The sequence below is a fragment of the Rosa chinensis genome, chromosome 2 (assembly GCF_002994745.2).
Source record: "Rosa chinensis cultivar Old Blush chromosome 2, RchiOBHm-V2, whole genome shotgun sequence".
NCBI lineage: Eukaryota > Viridiplantae > Streptophyta > Magnoliopsida > Rosales > Rosaceae > Rosa > Rosa chinensis.
In genome coordinates this window covers 75,107,827-75,126,856 of record NC_037089.1, presented here as the reverse complement: position 1 = coordinate 75,126,856, position 19,030 = coordinate 75,107,827, and the positions used below count along the sequence as shown (strand labels likewise).

The 19,030-nt window shown below is 37.2% G+C and overlaps 1 protein-coding gene across 1 annotated transcript; it reads right to left on the bottom strand.

Moving 5' to 3' along the window:
• Positions 1-6,589: 6,589 nt before the first annotated feature.
• LOC112186813 (aquaporin SIP1-1) lies at positions 6,590-7,495 on the bottom strand. The gene has a single exon (XM_024325340.2). The coding sequence runs from the start codon at positions 7,427-7,429 to the stop codon at positions 6,704-6,706; it is 726 nt and encodes a 241-aa protein (XP_024181108.1). The 5' UTR covers positions 7,430-7,495; the 3' UTR covers positions 6,590-6,703.
• Positions 7,496-19,030: the final 11,535 nt, after the last annotated feature.

Below are 19,030 nucleotides of genomic sequence, written 5' to 3'. Positions count from 1 at the left end.
TTGTTTGTTGAAGGGCTTCATGCAAATCTCATAAGTGTTAGTCAATTAACCGATGATTATGAGGATGTAAATTTTAATAAAACAAGATGTATTGTAACTGATAACAATGGCAAAAATATTATGGGTGGTTTGCGTTCAAAAGATAATTGTTATCATGTACGTGCTAATAAATCTGTTGAAGTGCAGACATGTTTGAAAGCCAAGACATCGGATGATGTTCTTGAACTTTGGCATAGGCGTCTGGGGCATGTAAACTTTCAAGACTTGCTGAAACTCTCACACAAGGAAAGTGTAAGAGGTATGCCTTTTCTGAGTGGTAAGCCAGACAAGATGTGTGATGGTTGCAAGGTAGGTAAGCAAACTCGTGCCTCACATGGAGCAATTAATTCATCCACTACAACTCATCCATTGGAACTTATGCATATGGACCTTGTTGGACCTTCACAAACCGAAAGCATGGGTGGTAAGAAATACATTTTGGTTGTAGTTGATGATTTATCACGTTTTACTTGGGTGAATTTCCTTAGAGAGAAGAGTGATACTTTTGAAAGCTTTAAGGGATTGTGTAAAAGAATAACAAATGAAAAACATTCCTCAAACTTATGCATTGTTAGAGTTAGGACTGATAATGGAACTGAATTTAAGAATGCTTTGTTTGCTAATTTTTTTCTTGAGTATGGAATTTCACATGAGTTTTCAGCTCCAATTACCCCACAACAGAATGGTGTAGTTGAGAGAAAGAACAGGGTATTGCTAGACATGGGAAGAGTGATGCTACACTCAGCTGGACTTACTCCAAACCTTTGGGCCGAAGCGATTAGCACTGCTTGCTATACTGCAAACCGTGCATTCTTGAGACCAGGTACTAACAAAACTCCATATGAGCTATGGAAAGGTAAGAAACCCAATGTAAGTCATCTTCGTGTTTTTGGATCTCCTTGCTATATTTATAGAGATAGAGAATATCTTGGTAAATTTGATGCTAGGAGCGATAAAGGCATATTTCTTGGTTATTCTTTGGATAGTAGAGCTTACAGGGTGTACAACAAGCGAACCATGTCTGTAATGGAATCCTATAATGTATCTATTGATGATTGTGCTGTGAGTAATGTTCAGGTTAATCCAGATGAGGATCAACCCTCAGGAAGCCGAGTAAATGTGGGACTGAATGAAGAAACGGATGATTCCTCAAATGATCCTATTTTTGATCATCCACCAGTTCTAAGAACGGGCTTCAAGCAAGTTCAAAAAGATCATTCTACTCAGGACGTCATTGGGAACGTACATGAAGGGATTCAAACCCGCAGACAAGTTGCAACCAAGGTTAGTACTGATTCTGCTCTTGCATGCTTCTTGACTGAAAATGAAGTGAACATTAACATAATTTCTCATTGTGGTTTTGTGTCACTTATTGAACCAAAGAATGTTAAGGAGGCCTTGAATGATGATGAATGGATAAATGCCATGCATGATGAATTGAATCAATTTGCTAGGAATGATGTGTGGTATCTTGTGCCTAGGCTCAGTGAATTCAATGTAATAGGTACAAAATGGATTTTTCGGAATAAGAGTGATGAGCATGGTAATGTTACTAGGAACAAAGCTAGACTTGTTGCCCAAGGATATAAACAAGTTGAAGGACTTGATTTTGATGAAACTTTTGCTCCTGTTGCTAGACTTGAATCTGTTAGACTTCTTCTTGCAATTGCTTGTCATCTTCACTTTACATTATATCAAATGGATGTTAAAAGTGCCTTTCTAAATGGTGTGTTACAAGAAGAAGTATATGTTGAACAGCCTCAAGGATTCAAAGATCCTAGCAATCCTGATCATGTGTACAAACTCAAAAGGGCCCTGTATGGATTGAAACAGGCTCCAAGAGCCTGGTATGAGCGTTTGTCTACTCATCTAGTAAGCAAAGGATATATTCAAGGTTCAATTGATAAAACTTTGTTTATTAAAAGAGACAACAAACATGTCATGATTGCACAAGTTTATGTTGATGATATCATATTTGGCTCCACTTCTGATTCTTATGTTAAAGAATTCACTAACATCATGGAAAGTGAATTTGAGATGAGCATGTGTGGAGAGCTAAATTACTTTCTTGGACTTCAAGTTCGTCAACTGAAGACAGGTATGTTCCTATGTCAAACTAAATATGCTGAGAATCTTGTTAAGAAATTTGGACTTGAATATGCCAAAGCTGTGACAAATCCTATGAGTACAAGTGTCAAACTTACTGAGGATCTAACAGGTAAGTCTGTTGATCAAACTCTTTACAGAAGTATGATTGGTAGCCTACTGTATCTCACTGCTAGTAGACCTGACATATCTTATAGTGTAGGAGTTTGTGCTCGTTTTCAGGCAAATCCTAAAGAATCTCATTTGGAAGCTGTTAAGCGTATCATAAGATATGTCTCAGGCACTGCCACTTGTGGTGTCTATTTTACATTTGATTCTAATATTGAGATTGCTGGGTATTCTGATGCAGATTGGGGAGGAAATTTGAAGGATCGAAAAAGCACTTCTGGAGGTTGCTTTTTCATTGGAAACAACATGGTAGCCTGGCATAGCAAAAAGCAAAACTGTATATCTCTCTCCACAGCTGAAGCCGAATATGTAGCTGCAGGAAGCTGTTGTACTCAAATGCTTTGGATGAAGCAAATGCTTCGAGATTATGGGTTTTCTCAAGGTAAGTTGACTATCTTATGTGATAACTCAAGTGCTATAAATATTTCCAAGAATCCAGTGCAACACTCACGCACTAAGCACATTGACATGAGATATCATTTTATTCGAGATTTGGTTGAAAGGAATTTACTTGAATTAGCATTTGTTCCAACTGAGCATCAATTAGCTGATTTATTCACCAAACCCTTGGATACTGCTCGTTTTGAATCACTTAGAAGCGCAATTGGTGTTCTAAGTTCTGCAACTCTCCCCTGATTTAACTATATCTTGGCATGCATTCACATTGTTTGACATATTTGTATAGGTGCATTGATTGCATGTGTGGTTTGTATCCCGTAGTGTCTATCAGTTTCATTTGAACTTAGATTGATAAGGTTTCTACTCCCTTCCTTAAATATGAGTGTGATGAGATGATTAGCATGTTTTGAACTTATTCTTACATCACTCTGTAATCTTGAGCATGATCAAAATATTCTCTATCACTTTGTATGATCACATGCACACATACTCCTTGTGGTGGTAAGTAACATTTTTGGTTGACTTGTTCTTAGTTCACACATACGAAGTTGTTAAAATGTTATTATTGCTCCTCGCTAAAAAGGTATAATATTTTTGGAGCATGGCCAGGCTATTCCCAAAGTAAACAGGTCTTGGTCGTGACGAACGATATGAGGTTTTGGGAAGAAAAGGGAATGGTTTGGCCACCCCGGTGGAATGTAAAATTATTGACTCGAGTTGATATGTCCTTTGGGATGTCCTTGTTACATCTAGTACCCTAAAGTCATCTGACTTGGGAGCTGCTGGCATAAAACTCGTTACATGAGTCTTAGTTTACTTGTGCAAAACTTGATGTTGTGTGAAAAGGCAAAAGAAAAATTAAAAAAAAAAAAATTGTGCCCACACGGAGATATAAGGGGGAATATCTATGTGGTTCATTTATTCTCGTCGTGTGTGTGTTCTGATTTCAAGGATTCTAATGATGCTACACACTCCACTTTGAGTTATGTTCACTCACACTACAAAGGTATAGAATACTCGATCATCTTCCAGTTTACCTTGTGGTTGTCAAAAATGGTTTACTCATGTGACCTTATCTTGTTGCTTTCATGATTAAGGATTTGTGGTCGTACTCTTGTCTGAAAAGCTATGCAAATTGAATCTGTTCTTAACTCTTGGATATGAACCCACTCATTGTGTGTTTGCATTTCATTATTGAATTCTTCATAACATGATAAATTGAGGGGGAGTTCCGGTACTTAAGACATTTTGATGTGCTCTATCTGATTCGGAATATAGTAATCTTTCTTCTACATAGCTTCCGCTGCGCACTCGACCTTTGGCATCCCTATCCCAAAACGGGGGAGAAAGTTGTTTGGGATCATGATCTTTGTTAAGGACAATATTGCTAGACATGTTAATGGGTTGAACTAATGTTTGCACTTCTTGTTGAGTAAAAAAAAAAAATGTTTCAGGAACTAAGGATTCTCCAAGTACTTCTTGAGGGGGAGCTTGTCAGCGATGTAGAGTTTTGGTTAGGAATGCCAAAGGGGGAGATTGTTAGTATTAAAGTATTGGCATTCCACCGGCCACAAAACTCTACCACATTAACCATGTGTGAAGTTCAAAAGTACTTTATTTAATTCCTTGAGAAAAGCTGTTGAAAGCATGTGTGTTGCTTTGCTTTTTCATCATGCACTCGGAGACCAAACATGCATAAATTGTTTTAATTACTTTATGAAGATAATGCGGTCAAAGAGCCTCAACAGCATGGAGGATTAATTAAACATCATATAGTGGTCTTGCTGTCAAGGCGTGAACCAAGAGAAAGCTTGCTATCTTTGGTTTCTGTTGCTCTAAGCAAAGACTCGAAAAGAGGAGAGGTGGGAGACATGCTTTTTAAGCATGAACATCAAAATCAGATCGGTTCTTCAAAATACCAAAAGCTGAAGAAAATTGCAGGTTCTCTTTTAGTCTTCTTCCTTTCAGTCATGTGCTCTCTTTCATTTTACACATCCTCACGGTCGAAAAAGAATAAGAAGAAAATAGCAGCTACGTTTTCCATCTTCACAACCTTGCTGTCAAAGAATAAGAAAAGGAGGAAGCAGCTGTATTGATTTCGATCTCGCCTTGCTGTCCAATCATGAACACGGAAGTGGGAAGCAATTGGTTCCCATCTCGTCTTGCTGTCCACTCGATGCAATCATGAAGTCTTTGCTGTCTAAGATGAAAGTAAGTGCATCTACATCTGGTGATCTTACTTGAACCAAGCTGAAGCATTCTTGCTGATTTCTTTCTTGTATAAATATACAAGTTCTGTGGTTCTTCTTTTTTTTTGAAACAGCTTTGAGTTTCAATCATTTGGTTGTAAAAGAGTCGTCTCTTTGTTGCTCTGTTTTGTTCCATGTTGAAAACAGTTTGTAAAACAACTGGTGTGTCTGTCCAGTAAGGATTGCAGCAGTCATTGCAATCCCAGAGTTAATGTGTAATCTGTTTTGATTAGTGAATCATTGGGTTCTCAAGAGTTAGAGCCCCGCAGTGTTTTTGATCTCAATTGAGGTTTTCACTGCGTGACCAATGTTGTTGTGTTATGCATATTCTCTGTTCTTGTTTATGTAGAGATTATAATCTGCCACTCTATCTGGAGTTTATACATCCTTGTATTTACACATTGAGATCAGGGAAGTTCCCGGGTTGAGGCCGGCGGCGTACAAACTGACAGTGGTGGAGGGATTGAAGCTGGCACCACCCAAGAGCTTGCCAACCATGCTGAATATCAGGACCAGAACTGTGGCATGTATGGTGGTGATGAAACGGCCAACCAAGGACCTAGCTTGGAAACCAAGAAATGAAGCTATGATGGATGTGAAAACACGCATGATTGGGCCAATGAAAACGAACATGGAAGTCAAAATTGCATCTCCTACAGCTGCTTTGAACAAACTACCTATCTTCATCCTATTTTTCTGGCCTCTCAGAATGCAGTGCTCTGCTTTGTCTGGTATGTGTGATATGTCCCACACGTCTCAACCGTCCTACACTCCTACACTAACAAACAACCACATACATGTGGAATCAACATACTCTTTTTTTTTTTATCATATATTGTTTTGCACGTTCGAAATTAATCAATTAATTCATCTGTTAACTCCGTCAAATTATTTATTGATTGATAATATGGTACTATAAGAGTTTGCTTCACTTCATGATTGATTAATTAAATTAGAGAGTGCAATGACACATATAATGAAATTAACAGTATTGTTAGTTTATGTTTGACATTTCTCTTGCATAGAAGATTAAAAGTATTAGAAGATACTAATACTATGGAGAATCTACACGAATGCACAGAAGAGGAATCCAAGAGTCTCATAACCGTCGACCACCAAAATTAATTGTTTAGCTCCATAGTTCACTAAAGTATTCACCAAATGTCTTGGGAGTGTCCATGCCGCTCTAAGACGCCAACGAACAAGGGAAAAATGTGAGGAAAAGACAGTGAACTGAAGCCAAATATAACGCTCATTTTAGAACCTAATTGACTTGTATCACTTCAGAAAGAGAAATTCTTGCATTGAGGCTGCCTCGAATCAAAAGAAATAAATTTTTTTCTCTTTTCTGAAACTGCCCCTGATTTTTAATGTGAAATACAAAAAATACCTCTTTAGGCACTAATTGGGCCGCTGCACAGCCACGTAGTGCGGTGCCGTACGTAAGTTTCTCTCCTTAAAAAAATACCTAGGATCTCAGTTTCCACCATCGTGGGTCCGCATCGGAAGCAAAAGCACCTATGATTATGAAGGACCAAACGCAGTACACAACGAGTTATGGGTCTGCAATTGCATAAAGAAAAGTAGCAACAAATGAACCATAAAACCCAAACTCAACCCTTTCCCAATTCTGCAGGCCAAATCTAATTTTGATCCAAAACATTGAATTAAGGAATTGATACACAGAGATCAGAGATGGATACAATTAAGCTACATATCTGCCACATAATCAAATATCTTTTTTAGGCTTTCTTCTCCTTTGGTTCTGGTGGAGGAAACAAAACCTTGAAGACCCTAGCAGCCAAAATTGCTCCAATTAAAGGACCAATCCAATAAACAAAGAAAAGCTCCCAAGTGTTGTGCCAGTTATTGACATAAGCCCAGCCATAAGCATTAGCAGGGTTCATAGAAGGCCCTGTGAACCCACTCCCCGCAACAACCAATCCCACAGTAGCCATAGAAAGTAACCAGATTTGCAATATTGGATTCTTAGGACCCCTAAGTATAATCCAAAGCAAAGCAAAGCAAAGAGAAAAAGTGAACAACCCTTCAGCAACGGCACCACTTTTCACATCCACTTTCAGAGAAGGCCCTTTGACAAAATGCTTGAACTTGTCAGGCATCACCTGCAGGATGGCCTTGGCGCCGCCTACCCCGCCGGCCGCTTGAGCCGGGAACCTGACAGCCATCGAGATCAGGGAGGTTGCCGGACTGAGGCCGGCGGCGTAGAAGCTTGCTGTGGTGGATGGATTGAAGCTGGCACCACCCAAGAGCTTGCCAATCAAGCTGAAAGTCAATACCAAAATTGTGGCGAGTACGGTGGTGATGAAAAGGCCTATCAAGGACCTTGCTTGGACTCCAAGAAACGATGCTATGATGGTTGTGAAAACCCCCATGGATGGGGCGCTGAAAACCCACATGGAGGTCAAAACTGCATCTCCCAGAGCTGCTTTGATCAGACTACCCATCTTATCTTTTCGGCTGTGAGAATGAAGTGTTCTCCTTTATTTTTGCTCTGTTACTGTATAATCTATATATATGATCCGTCCCACATCTGTGGACTAAAAAATCTCAGCCCTATACACAAACAACCAAATCGATGTGAGTCGTAGATGTGAATCACACTAGGTTTGATTTGTTGGTAAAATGTAACGGCACCAACAAGTCGTTTTCAACCCAATCCTCAACTACCCACGAAAATTAGGAATCCCACGAGCTAGACGTTTTGGCCCAACTAGTCAATGCATGGTGAGGGAAGCAATACTGTAATGGATGCTGATATCGACTAAATTGCGTCTACATTCAGTCGGAGAATGTAAGGATCAGGTACTCAATGTCATCAAAAAAAAAAAAAAAGAACAGGTACTCAAGAACCCTCAATTGCTAAGAATGTTGGAAGGCTGGTATGCGAAGTACTTCAGTGAGTTTAGTAAGTACTTGATATATGGATGATGCTCGAAGTGTGAAGACTTGTAGCTTCAGTGGTTGTTGTTTTACTGACTAAAATGTAAGAATTCAATTCTTGATCTCCATTGTAGGAAAAATATATTATTCGATGAAATGTTTCAGAAAAGTTACACTGTATAATTAACTTAATAATTGAGGATATATGTATTTTCTCACGAGGTCTAGGCTCTATGTCCCCGTCGATGTACTCTCAAACTCTTATTAATAATAATATAGGGAGGAGCACCACTACTCCAACCTAGCGGGAGACCCATGCCTGTTTTAAAAAAAAAATAACTTAATAGTTAAAAAAAAGTTCTTCATTTCCAAACTAGTTTTGCAGCCGTTAATAGAAAATAAATTATTAGTGTTTTTCTTTTTTCTGGTCAAGAAAATGGTCAATTCAAATCCACTAGCTTGATGTCAGATTTTTTAAGAAAAACTTCTAAGGTAACTAAAATTAAAATATCTAGATTATCCAAACCATAATACAGGAAAACATTAGAAGAACTTGTATGAGGCCATGGAACCAAGATTGTGGCTGAAGAAAGAAGCCATGAATCTTTGTCGCGGTCGTCTGCCAAAACTAACCATCACAATTTGCTCCATAGTTTGCCAAAACATATGCCAAACTATTACATGCCGTCGTGACAAACATGAGAGACAAACTCCCTTTGAAGAGAAATATTTGCCCAACACAGCCAAAAACACAAAGAGGGGAAGAATGTGAAGGAAAATAGTGAACCACAGTGTTAGCTAGAGTCCGTCTCAAGCCAAATTGTTAGAACTGTACATGAAAATAAATACAAATCTATATCCAAATGAATACATGTAGATAGAAATTTCTATGCAAAATAGAACTAGGATAGATACAGCATCATCAATCCCAGATTTCCAGAAAATATTAAAACTAGAATAACTGCATACTTACTTGAAGAACTTGATTCATTCATTTTGATATTCTCCTTATTACATGCACCTTTATGATTCTCTACAAGTAGATGGGACTATTTTATGAATGAGAAAAGGGACGTGTATCAGCAGGGACCAAAACCTGATTATATATGAAGCTTAGCCATGCATGACAGTTTCTTCAATCAAGAAACTGTCATGCGATTTCAACTGCTTTTTCAAATTTGTCTTGATCAAATTTATCCTAATAACTGTACTCATTTGAATTTAAAATCAAAACAGATTAATGAGGTGGACTAACATGATTTAATTAAGTCTGCAATCTCAATTTGATAATTGAATTTCATACCAGTCACACACACACACACACACACACATATATATATATATATATGTCTATGTCCAGCTTAATACAATGTCTTGTTCTTAAGACATCTAACAATCTCCCACTAAACTAGACATTGTTTAAGACTAAGATATACATATATATGACATAGCATCCTAGAGTGTGCACTTGAATCCAATTCACATCACAAATTTGTTCTCAAAATTCTGTCATTTATACTTAAACTGTAATGAACCAAAGAATGTCTTGGTGAATTAGTAAATCACCAGCTTTCCAAAGCCACAATGCAGCAAGTAAAACCACATGAATTACCTCAAAATACAGTAGTGAATATATGCTTAAACTTGAGCAATCATCTGTAGTTAAGCATATATATATATATAGTCCTACCAAAATTTCAACATACATTGAAGACTGAATTTATTTCATACTAAAATCATTCGTCTGTAAATATACTGTTACATTAACAGCATCCACAGTTGTACAACTTTATTTTGCAGCAAACAACACATTAAATACATTAATGTAAATGAACTACAATATTTCACTCACTCTTAATGAATAAAACCAGAACACATAGTATTAGATACAATGTGATTAGTTCATATCAGCATCCAACCTTCCCAAAACTCCCATAGTTTTGATGTTCTCAATGAAAACAGACACAGGTAATGCCTTTGTCAAAGGATCTACTAGTTGATCATTTGTTCCAATTTTGACCACTTCTATTTCACCATCTCTCACACTTTCTCTAACAGCAAAATACTTCACATCTATGTTCTTAAATCCAGATGATCTTTTATTGTTCTTTGAGAAGAACACTGCAGATGCATTGTCACAATAGATGATCATAGGTCTCTCAATAGACTCCACTAGCTTCAATTGAGATACAAAATTCCTTAACCACAGTGCATGACCAGTTGCTTCAAAAATAGCTATATATTCTGCTTGGAATGTTGAAGTTGCTGTCAAACTTTGCTTGGCAGTTTTCCATGAAATTGCACCTCTAGCCAAAACAAAAACATAGCCTGAAGTGGATTTTAAATCATCCATATCAGACTTGTATGAAGCATCTGCATATGCTTTTATCTCAAAAACTTCATCTTCAATTTTCCTGTAAACCAGCATATGATCTATGGTTTTCTTCAAATACCTTAAAACCTTCTTACTTGCAACCCAATGCTCATTGTAGTCAACTCTCTCTTTCTAATTATAGCCTTTAGCAACTAGTCTAGCCTTGAACCGTTCAACTTTCCCATCTGCATCTCTTTTGTTCTTGAAAACCCATTTGCAGCCTATAGGTTTACATGCATCAGTTTTATCCACCAAGGACCATACTTCATTCTTTGACATGCTTTGCAATTCATCCTCCATGGCTTCTCTCCTTTTGACACTGTTTACAGATTGCATTGCATGCTTAACTGATGTGGGATTATCTTTTGCTCCTATGTCAGGTTCTGTATCTATTTGATAAACATGATAGTCATCAGGGATTGCTGACCTTCTTTCTCTCCCTGATCTTCTCAGAATTAGTGGTTCTACAATTTCAGGTTCTGCATTAACTTGAGCAACTTCTGCATTTTCACCTTGGACTTCTCCCACAATGCTGACTTGATCATTTTGCATTTCTTGCAATGGAAATAATTCCATTTGAGCAATATTGTTGTTTTCAGTATCATCACAGTAAGTAGGATATATGAACCAATCTTCAAATTTGCTATGGACTAAACTTGTTGTATCCATGTCATCATCCACATTTTCTTGTTGATCAATCAACTCATCAAAGAAAATAGCTCTGTGACATTCAAAAATCCTAGTCCCTCTTCTTGGACAATAAAATCTGTAGCCTTTGGATTTGTCACAGTAACCAATAAAATAAGAACTCAAAGTTTGAGAATCAAATTTCCCAGCTTCAACACTATGCATTCTTGCTTCTGCCTTACATCCCTATACATGGAAATGATTCAAGCTTGGTTTGTAGCCACACCACAACTCAAAAGGTGTTTTAGAAACTGCTTTGCTTAGAGTTCTGTTACAAATGTAGTTAGCAGTCTTCAATGCTTCTCCCCACAGAAATTTTGGCAAACCCGATCTCAAAATCATACTTCTAACCATGTTAATCAAGGTCATGTTCCTTCTTTATGAAACTCCATTTTGTTGTGGAGTGTACGGAGTGGTGTACTGATGCGCTCTTAGCAAGCGCATAATTTAACCCTGAAAATATCGTTAGTAGTATAAGTAAGTAGGGATCGTTCTATTCCGGGGATTGAGGGTACACCTGTCATTGTGAAACAAATAAAGAAAAGTATTATTTACAAAAATAAAATAAAGAATATAAATATATACAAGTAACAAAATAAAAAGGGGGGGGGGGTTTAAGAATTATAGAATTGAAAATTAAGATAAATAAAATAAAGAAAATGTAAAAACATATATACAAGGGTGGATCGCAAGGAACAAAGATCAAAACCACATCCATATGTAAGAAATCCAATTACAATTCCTATAGTTGATTTTAAATGTCATGAGAGAAGAGTTGATCATGTGAAACATTCGAAAGCAAATGATTTCCCATATTTTACTTTTCAATGCTAATTAACCTAAGCGAAAGCACCTAGATTAATCCTATCAAACATGCAATCAAGCCCTAGAAAGCTAGTCAATCATGACATGTTCAACGCATTAGACATAGAGAAAGGCTATCAACTCAAGTGTACAACTTAGTATGGAAAAGTCCACCTAATTGCAATCCTCTTTAATTAAATTCGGTCTTTGCACAAAACCTTTACTACTTTGATTCAAGTTTACACAAAACGAAAAGTCGATTTCATGTTCTTAAACCTAGCACCAATTATATCAAAACCCTAAGTGTTTGCAACCACATAAGATTAAAATACAAAAGTTTTCTATCATGCAAATTTAATTAAACAAACCCACATAAGCAACATAAAAATCAACATATAGAAATCACAACTTTATCTCAAAACATAAAAACGGGCTTTAAACTTTGCCCTTAACATTATTTGTTAACTAGAATTCATAGTTTTACAAAATCAAACAAAGAAAACAAGAGAAATGATATAATACACCTTGAAAGATGAATGATAAAGCCTTGAGACGAAGAACTTGAAGATCCTTGAAAGCAAGCAATCTTCTAGGGACGACACAAGGGTGGATGGCGGTTGGGAAATTGATGTATTGCATGGCTTCTCTTTTTCTTGGCTTGAAAATGAAGAACAAGAAAACTAGAGAATGGAAAAGAAATATGGAGAGGAAATGGAGAGACAAGGAGATGGAATGGATGAAGGAATGTGTATAGGAAATGGTGACTAAGGAAAATGGAGAGGAAATGGTGAGACAAAGAAGATGAGATGGATGAAGGAATGTATTTTGAGAGTGAGAGGAGAAGTGTATTTATAGCCCAAAAAATGATGAATGGAGGGTGGAGATGAACATAAATGAAGGGCTAGATATGTTAGACAAATTTGTAAAAAATATCTTCCCACTTGTTTATCACTTGTTCAACTTGAATTGATTTTCCTCCTCAAGATTTTCCACTTGGTTGCAACTTTGATTTTCCTCCTCAAGATTTTCCACTTGCTTGCAACTTTGATTTTCCTCCTCAAGATTTTCCACTTGGTTGCAACTTTGATTTTCCTCCTCAAGATTTTCCACTTGCTTGGAGGTCCTAAAAATAGAAACTAATAAGAAAAATAGAAACTTTCCTAAAATGAAAAATGGCAACTTACTAAAAATGATAAATAGAAACTACAAAAATATAAACTTTCTACAAATAGGAACTTTCCCAATCAAAGAATGGAAACTTTCCTAAACAGGATTTTAATAAGGAAATAACGTAAGAAATGTAGGGAAATGCAGTTAAAACGTCGCATTAAAATGCTCCTATCAAATTCCCCCACACTTAGCTTTTGCTAGTCCCTTAGCAAAATCACACTAAGACACACACTAAGACTCAACGAAAATTAAAGACTTTACAAAAACAATGACTCTATTGCCCTTCAACTTTTTGTCTCAGAAATCTCCTACTTTCACAACATCAAGATTAGCACTCAACCAAGAATCAATATGTAGATATTCAAGAGTTAATTAAAACATATAATCCACACATACACAAGTAGGACTTGGTTGTAATAATGGTGATGGTTTCTGTTAAGCATGCTTCGAACAAGTATGATTCATATCCTCACAAGGTATATCCACTCTTTCTTCTCTCAGAATTCAAGACCATGCTTAAAAGCTTATAATCACTCAATTATATGTGAGAGAAAATATTTTGAGGCAATCAAATAGCTCACATATATAAGAAACGAAAAGCACTTTGTGAATATAATTTTTTTGAAAAGATCTCATGAAGGATATCAACTACTTGCACGGATGGACCCAAGCCATATGTTCAACTCTTGTAACTCATCTCCACAAATCAAAGGCTGTCCCATCTTAAGGATCAAGAAGGTCTTATTAAGGGTTGTAATGGGGCCAAGGCTCAAGGTTTTAAGAAACGAAAGGTAAGGAATTTCACAAAGTGTCCTAAAAACCTAGCAGAGCTCATGTAGATGTAGAGACTTCTAGAAATCCACCAAGATATATCAAAACGTCACATCCCATAGAGGTTTTATGAAAGGGCCTAATGTCTTCATGTTGGGCCAAATCTTCACTCTAAACTTCCCTCGAACTAGTGAATTGGACAAAGGCCAAATTTTTCTGTAGTGGGCCTTCAGTTCAAAGTAAACTCCAAAATCACTAAGTATGGGGGACTAAAATCCATAAACATTTTTCTTTCTTTTCTTTTCTAGCCGTACACAATTTTTTTTTTTCATTTTTTTTTCACGGCTTTCACATAAATTTTTTTTTTTTTCTCATGGACAAGTCTACCCCCACACTTGAACTTTCACCTCTTCTCAATCTTCTTTCTCAATGCCAAATCCTCAAGTAAAGTCCCAAAATATAGCTCCGCTAAGTTTTTAGAACAAAGGGTAGGAGTGTAGCTATACTAAGGTTCAGGGTTAAGGATTTAAGGGTGATGAAAGAAAATGCTTAATGTAAGCTCAAAGGGGTTTATCTAAGGGAGTCCCACGACGGGCACAAATAGGGACACATGCTTATTTAGCAATGGTGGTAATTCCTAGGTTGCCTCTATCCCTTCCAGAATCAGGGCCATGTATTGACAAACGTCTCAACAAGCACAAGAGCGAATTCTAGCATTTTCTAGTCCATCAAACTTAATCTATGGCAAGCAATCAATCAAATGAAAGAATAATGAGATCATCAAAACATCGCCAAGAAATTAAGAATATATTTTTCAATTATCACTCCAAGAAAAAGGGACATGGCTCAAATATCTCACATGGGCTTTTATGAATCAAAACTCATCCTAACATGCTCATATTCTGTACCAAGGTTACGAAATCCATATCCACTACACATGCATGCATTTTTCATATATCTCAATTAACCAAAGAATACCATTTTAAAAATCATCTCAATTTTGTGATCCTCTTTTAATCATGATTTTAGAGATATAGAATCATCTTAGACAGTTGAAAGGGCATTCTAAGGCTCAAAAACAAAAACAAAAGTAACCAAATTTTTTTTTTTTTTTAAATAATTTAATTTCAACACTTAGGTACGGGAACAGGGAGTCTCGATGTGCAATGGGACTGAAACAGCTACCCTTTTTCAAGACTATGTTTAATCCAATATACCTTAGTGTATCACAACATCAATTAAAAACACAAAAAACACAATCCAACATCAACTATTTTTTTTTTTTTTTTATATACTAACTACTAAAAACACAATAAAGCAATAATCCGTCCCCCATACTTAATTCATGCATTGTCCTCAATGTATAAACAAATATAAATCATGCAAAGCATAAATCAAGCATAGAAGAGAAAATTAACACAACGAAACCTAAAACAACCTAAAATTCATGAAAATAAAATAGAAGGAAGAGTTCAAGAAAGCAAATCTGCGTTTGATGGCTCCTCCACAGCTACAGTTGAAATGGGTTGCCTCCCATGCAGCGCTTAATGTTTAAAGTCTTTCAGCCTAGACTTGTACCTCCATTTACTCCTTTGGAGGAGCGGTATGCGGGCGAGTGGCAGCCCTCTTGCTGGTTTCAGCCTTCGGAGGCGGGTCCTCATGTTGTGATGCAGTAGCGTCCTTGCGAGGAAACCCAGGAGGATAACTCTGCAAGTTATTGACTTCCTGAGCAAGCTTGTTTATTTCAGTGTGACAGCGGATCAAAGAGCAGTTCATCTCAGAGATGTAATCGATCATGCAATTGACTCTCCAATCTGTCACCATAATACCATCGCGGAGAGAGGAGCGCAAATCATCAATTGAATCCGACAAGCTTTCCAGGGTGGCCACAGGCCGAGGAGCACGAGCAGCTGGTGAGGAAGAAGACTCTCCGGGATGCAGTCTGGGAGAGCGACGAGGCAGAGGAGGGGGACTGCGGGTACGCTCACGGATAGGACGATGGTCCCATGGACGAGTAAGCCCAGCTCTAGTGGCCGCTTGACGACCTTCTTCTTCCAAAGAGAGAACACGGCGTTGATTGACGCCCCTGCGAGGGGTAACCTTGGTTCGAGCCATGAGGAAGTAGAAGGAATTTGAAACTGCACGTTTAGACAAACCTTAGTAAAATCTGGAGGAGACAAAAAAGGATGTATATATGAAGCACAAAATAGGGTAGAAATCTCAACAAGCACAGGGTTTTAACAAAGCTTCTCCGGGAAGGAGAAGAGTTATGACAGTTCACGGCCCAAGAAACACATATGCACATGAAAAACTCCCCCACGCGTAAATATTCCTTTCTTTTCCGTGATTTACGGCAATTAGGTCTGCTTTCGGCTGTAGCTTGTCTGTCACAACTCCTCGAGAACCGTTTGGTTCCCCCACGCGTCCTTTCTTTTCCTTAATTTACGGCAATCATACCTGCTTTCGGCTGTAGCTTATCTGTCACAGCTCCTCGAGATCAGTTTGGTTCCCCCACGTGTCCTTCACGAGCCAACAACTTTTCCGTGTTTTCGGGTGACTTTAATCCAACGCGTAGATTTAATCTCAGAGATCGTCGATCCAACTGTGGAGATCTGCTCACTCGTTCTATAAATAGGTGCATTCTGAGCGACTGTTCACTCCAAAAGAAAATTCTTCCGAGTTCCAGCCTTTCTCTCTCAACCCTTCAGCCTTTCTTTCGAAACTCAAATCTTTTCTTCATCAACATGGAACCACGAACTCTGCAATTAATGGGGTTACAAACCCAGCAACAAATGGAATTACAAGCCCAGCAACCAACCGAGGAGGGAGGAAGCATCCAAGCAGCTGGGAGTAGTAACCGGTGGGCTCCCACACCGCCTCAACTAAGAATCCTCAAGGGCCTTTACTATGATAAGGGTTTTAAGTACCCAACTCCAGAGCAGATTCAAGAGATCTGCCTTCATCTGAAACAGTATGGGCAGATCGAGGACAAGAACGTCTTCTTTTGGTTCCAGAACCTCAAGGCTCGTGAGAGGCAGAAGTTGAAGGAATTTCGGAACGTTCCGGTTGGTGGATCTCTCGATCTCAATTTTGGATCCACTAGTTCTACTGATGATGGTAGATCCATTGATCTAAACTTTGGGTCACGTGTCGGCTATGGTGTTGATGGATCGATCATGGAACAACGAGGAGAATATCACCAGGAGATTGAAACCCTTCCACTATTCCCCATGCATGGTGAGGACATCTTTGGCAACATGAAGACTACTTTTGAGGGAGGTAGCGGTTATGGCGGTGGCTCTCGCATTTCCCTTGAGCTCAGCCTCAACTCCTACGGAAATGCAGACATAGCTTAGTATAGAGTATTTTTATTATTTTTTTTTTAAATTTTTTTTTTTTTTTTTTTTTTTTGTAAATAGCTGAATTTAATAAGACTGAATGAATGCAGTTTATTTTATTATTATTTTTTTTTATAAAGGACTCAAAAAAATAAAAGACAAATATAAATATATATAGGACTCAAAATGAAAGACAAAAATATAAATCCCTTCCCCCACACTTAAATATTGCATTATCCTCAATGTAATCAATTAAAAGCATGCAATGAAATAAGTAAGCATAGATAGAAGACATTTACGAAAACAAATCCTAAAATAAAAACAATAGAGAAAAAATGAAAAATAAAAAGAAATAGGGAAAGAGAAAGCAAATCTGATTATATTCTGAATTGGGTTGCCTCCCAAGTAGCGCTTGTATTTTACGTCTTGCAGCCAGACGGTACCTACATTAAATAAAGTTAGTAACTATAATTAACAAAGAAATACAAAATAAAAACAAGTATAACTATTAATTACAAACTACAAGTATAATTAACAAGTATATTGTACATAAGACACAAGTTAAGTATACAAGTGAGTATAAAACGTGAAAAGTATTTTTACAAGTTTGAAGTGTGAAACAACAAAATAATTTACACGTATAGAGTATTCACAAGTATTTCTTTTATTATAAACATTATTGATATCGAATCAAATTCCAAGCGGTAAATCAAGTGGACGTGCGGCCCAAGTATAGTCGCCTAGACACAAACTCCCTTTCAAATCGTTTGGGCAACCTTACAGAAATGGCCAGGTGGGGGAGGACGAACACGAGAGGAAAAATCCATTTTGGCATGAGCTACTCCCACATAGTGGTTTAGGCCCATTTGCAAGCACTTCTGGATTCAAAAACCCGTCATGAACGTTGTCCCCTTCCTAGACACCATTTCACATAGGCTTTCTTACTAAGATGAGAAAGGTCATTAGTGTGAAGACAGCTCAACAAGTGTTAATAAAGGCCGCCCTCAACCTTAAGGGACCTGAGCTAGGTACCAATAAGGGGTTTAGGCCAATATTAACAAAAGAGACTTCACCTATTCCTCTCAATTTACAACCTACAATTAAAATTCGTGTTCAATAATATAAATAACATCCTAGTTAATTTAAACTATGTTTCAAACAATTTATATACAATAAATGACACAATTTAACAAGTGATTTTTCAATCCCCGGCAACGGCGCCAAAAATTGATGCGCTCTTAGCAAGCGCATAATTTAACCCTGAAAATATCGTTAGTAGTATAAGTAAGTAGGGATCGTTCTATTCCGGGGATTGAGGGTACACCTGTCATTGTGAAACAAATAAAGAAAAGTATTATTTACAAAAATAAAATAAAGAATATAAATATATACAAGTAACAAAATAAAAAGGGGGGGGGTTTAAGAATTATAGAATTGAAAATTAAGATAAATAAAATAAAGAAAATGTAAAAACATATATACAAGGGTGGATCGCAAGGAACAAAGATCAAAACCACATCCATATGTAAGAAATCCAATTACAATTCCTATAGTTGATTTTAAATGTCATGAGAGAAGAGTTGATCATGTGAAACATTCGAAAGCAAATGATTTCCCATATTTTACTTTTCAATGCTAATTAACCTAAGCGAAAGCACCTAGATTAATCCTATCAAACATGCAATCAAGCCCTAGAAAGCTAGTCAATCATGACATGTTCAACGCATTAGACATAGAGAAAGGCTATCAACTCAAGTGTACAACTTAGTATGGAAAAGTCCACCTAATTGCAATCCTCTTTAATTAAATTCGGTCTTTGCACAAAACCTTTACTACTTTGATTCAAGTTTACACAAAACGAAAAGTCGATTTCATGTTCTTAAACCTAGCACCAATTATATCAAAACCCTAAGTGTTTGCAACCACATAAGATTAAAATACAAAAGTTTTCTATCATGCAAATTTAATTAAACAAACCCACATAAGCAACATAAAAATCAACATATAGAAATCACAACTTT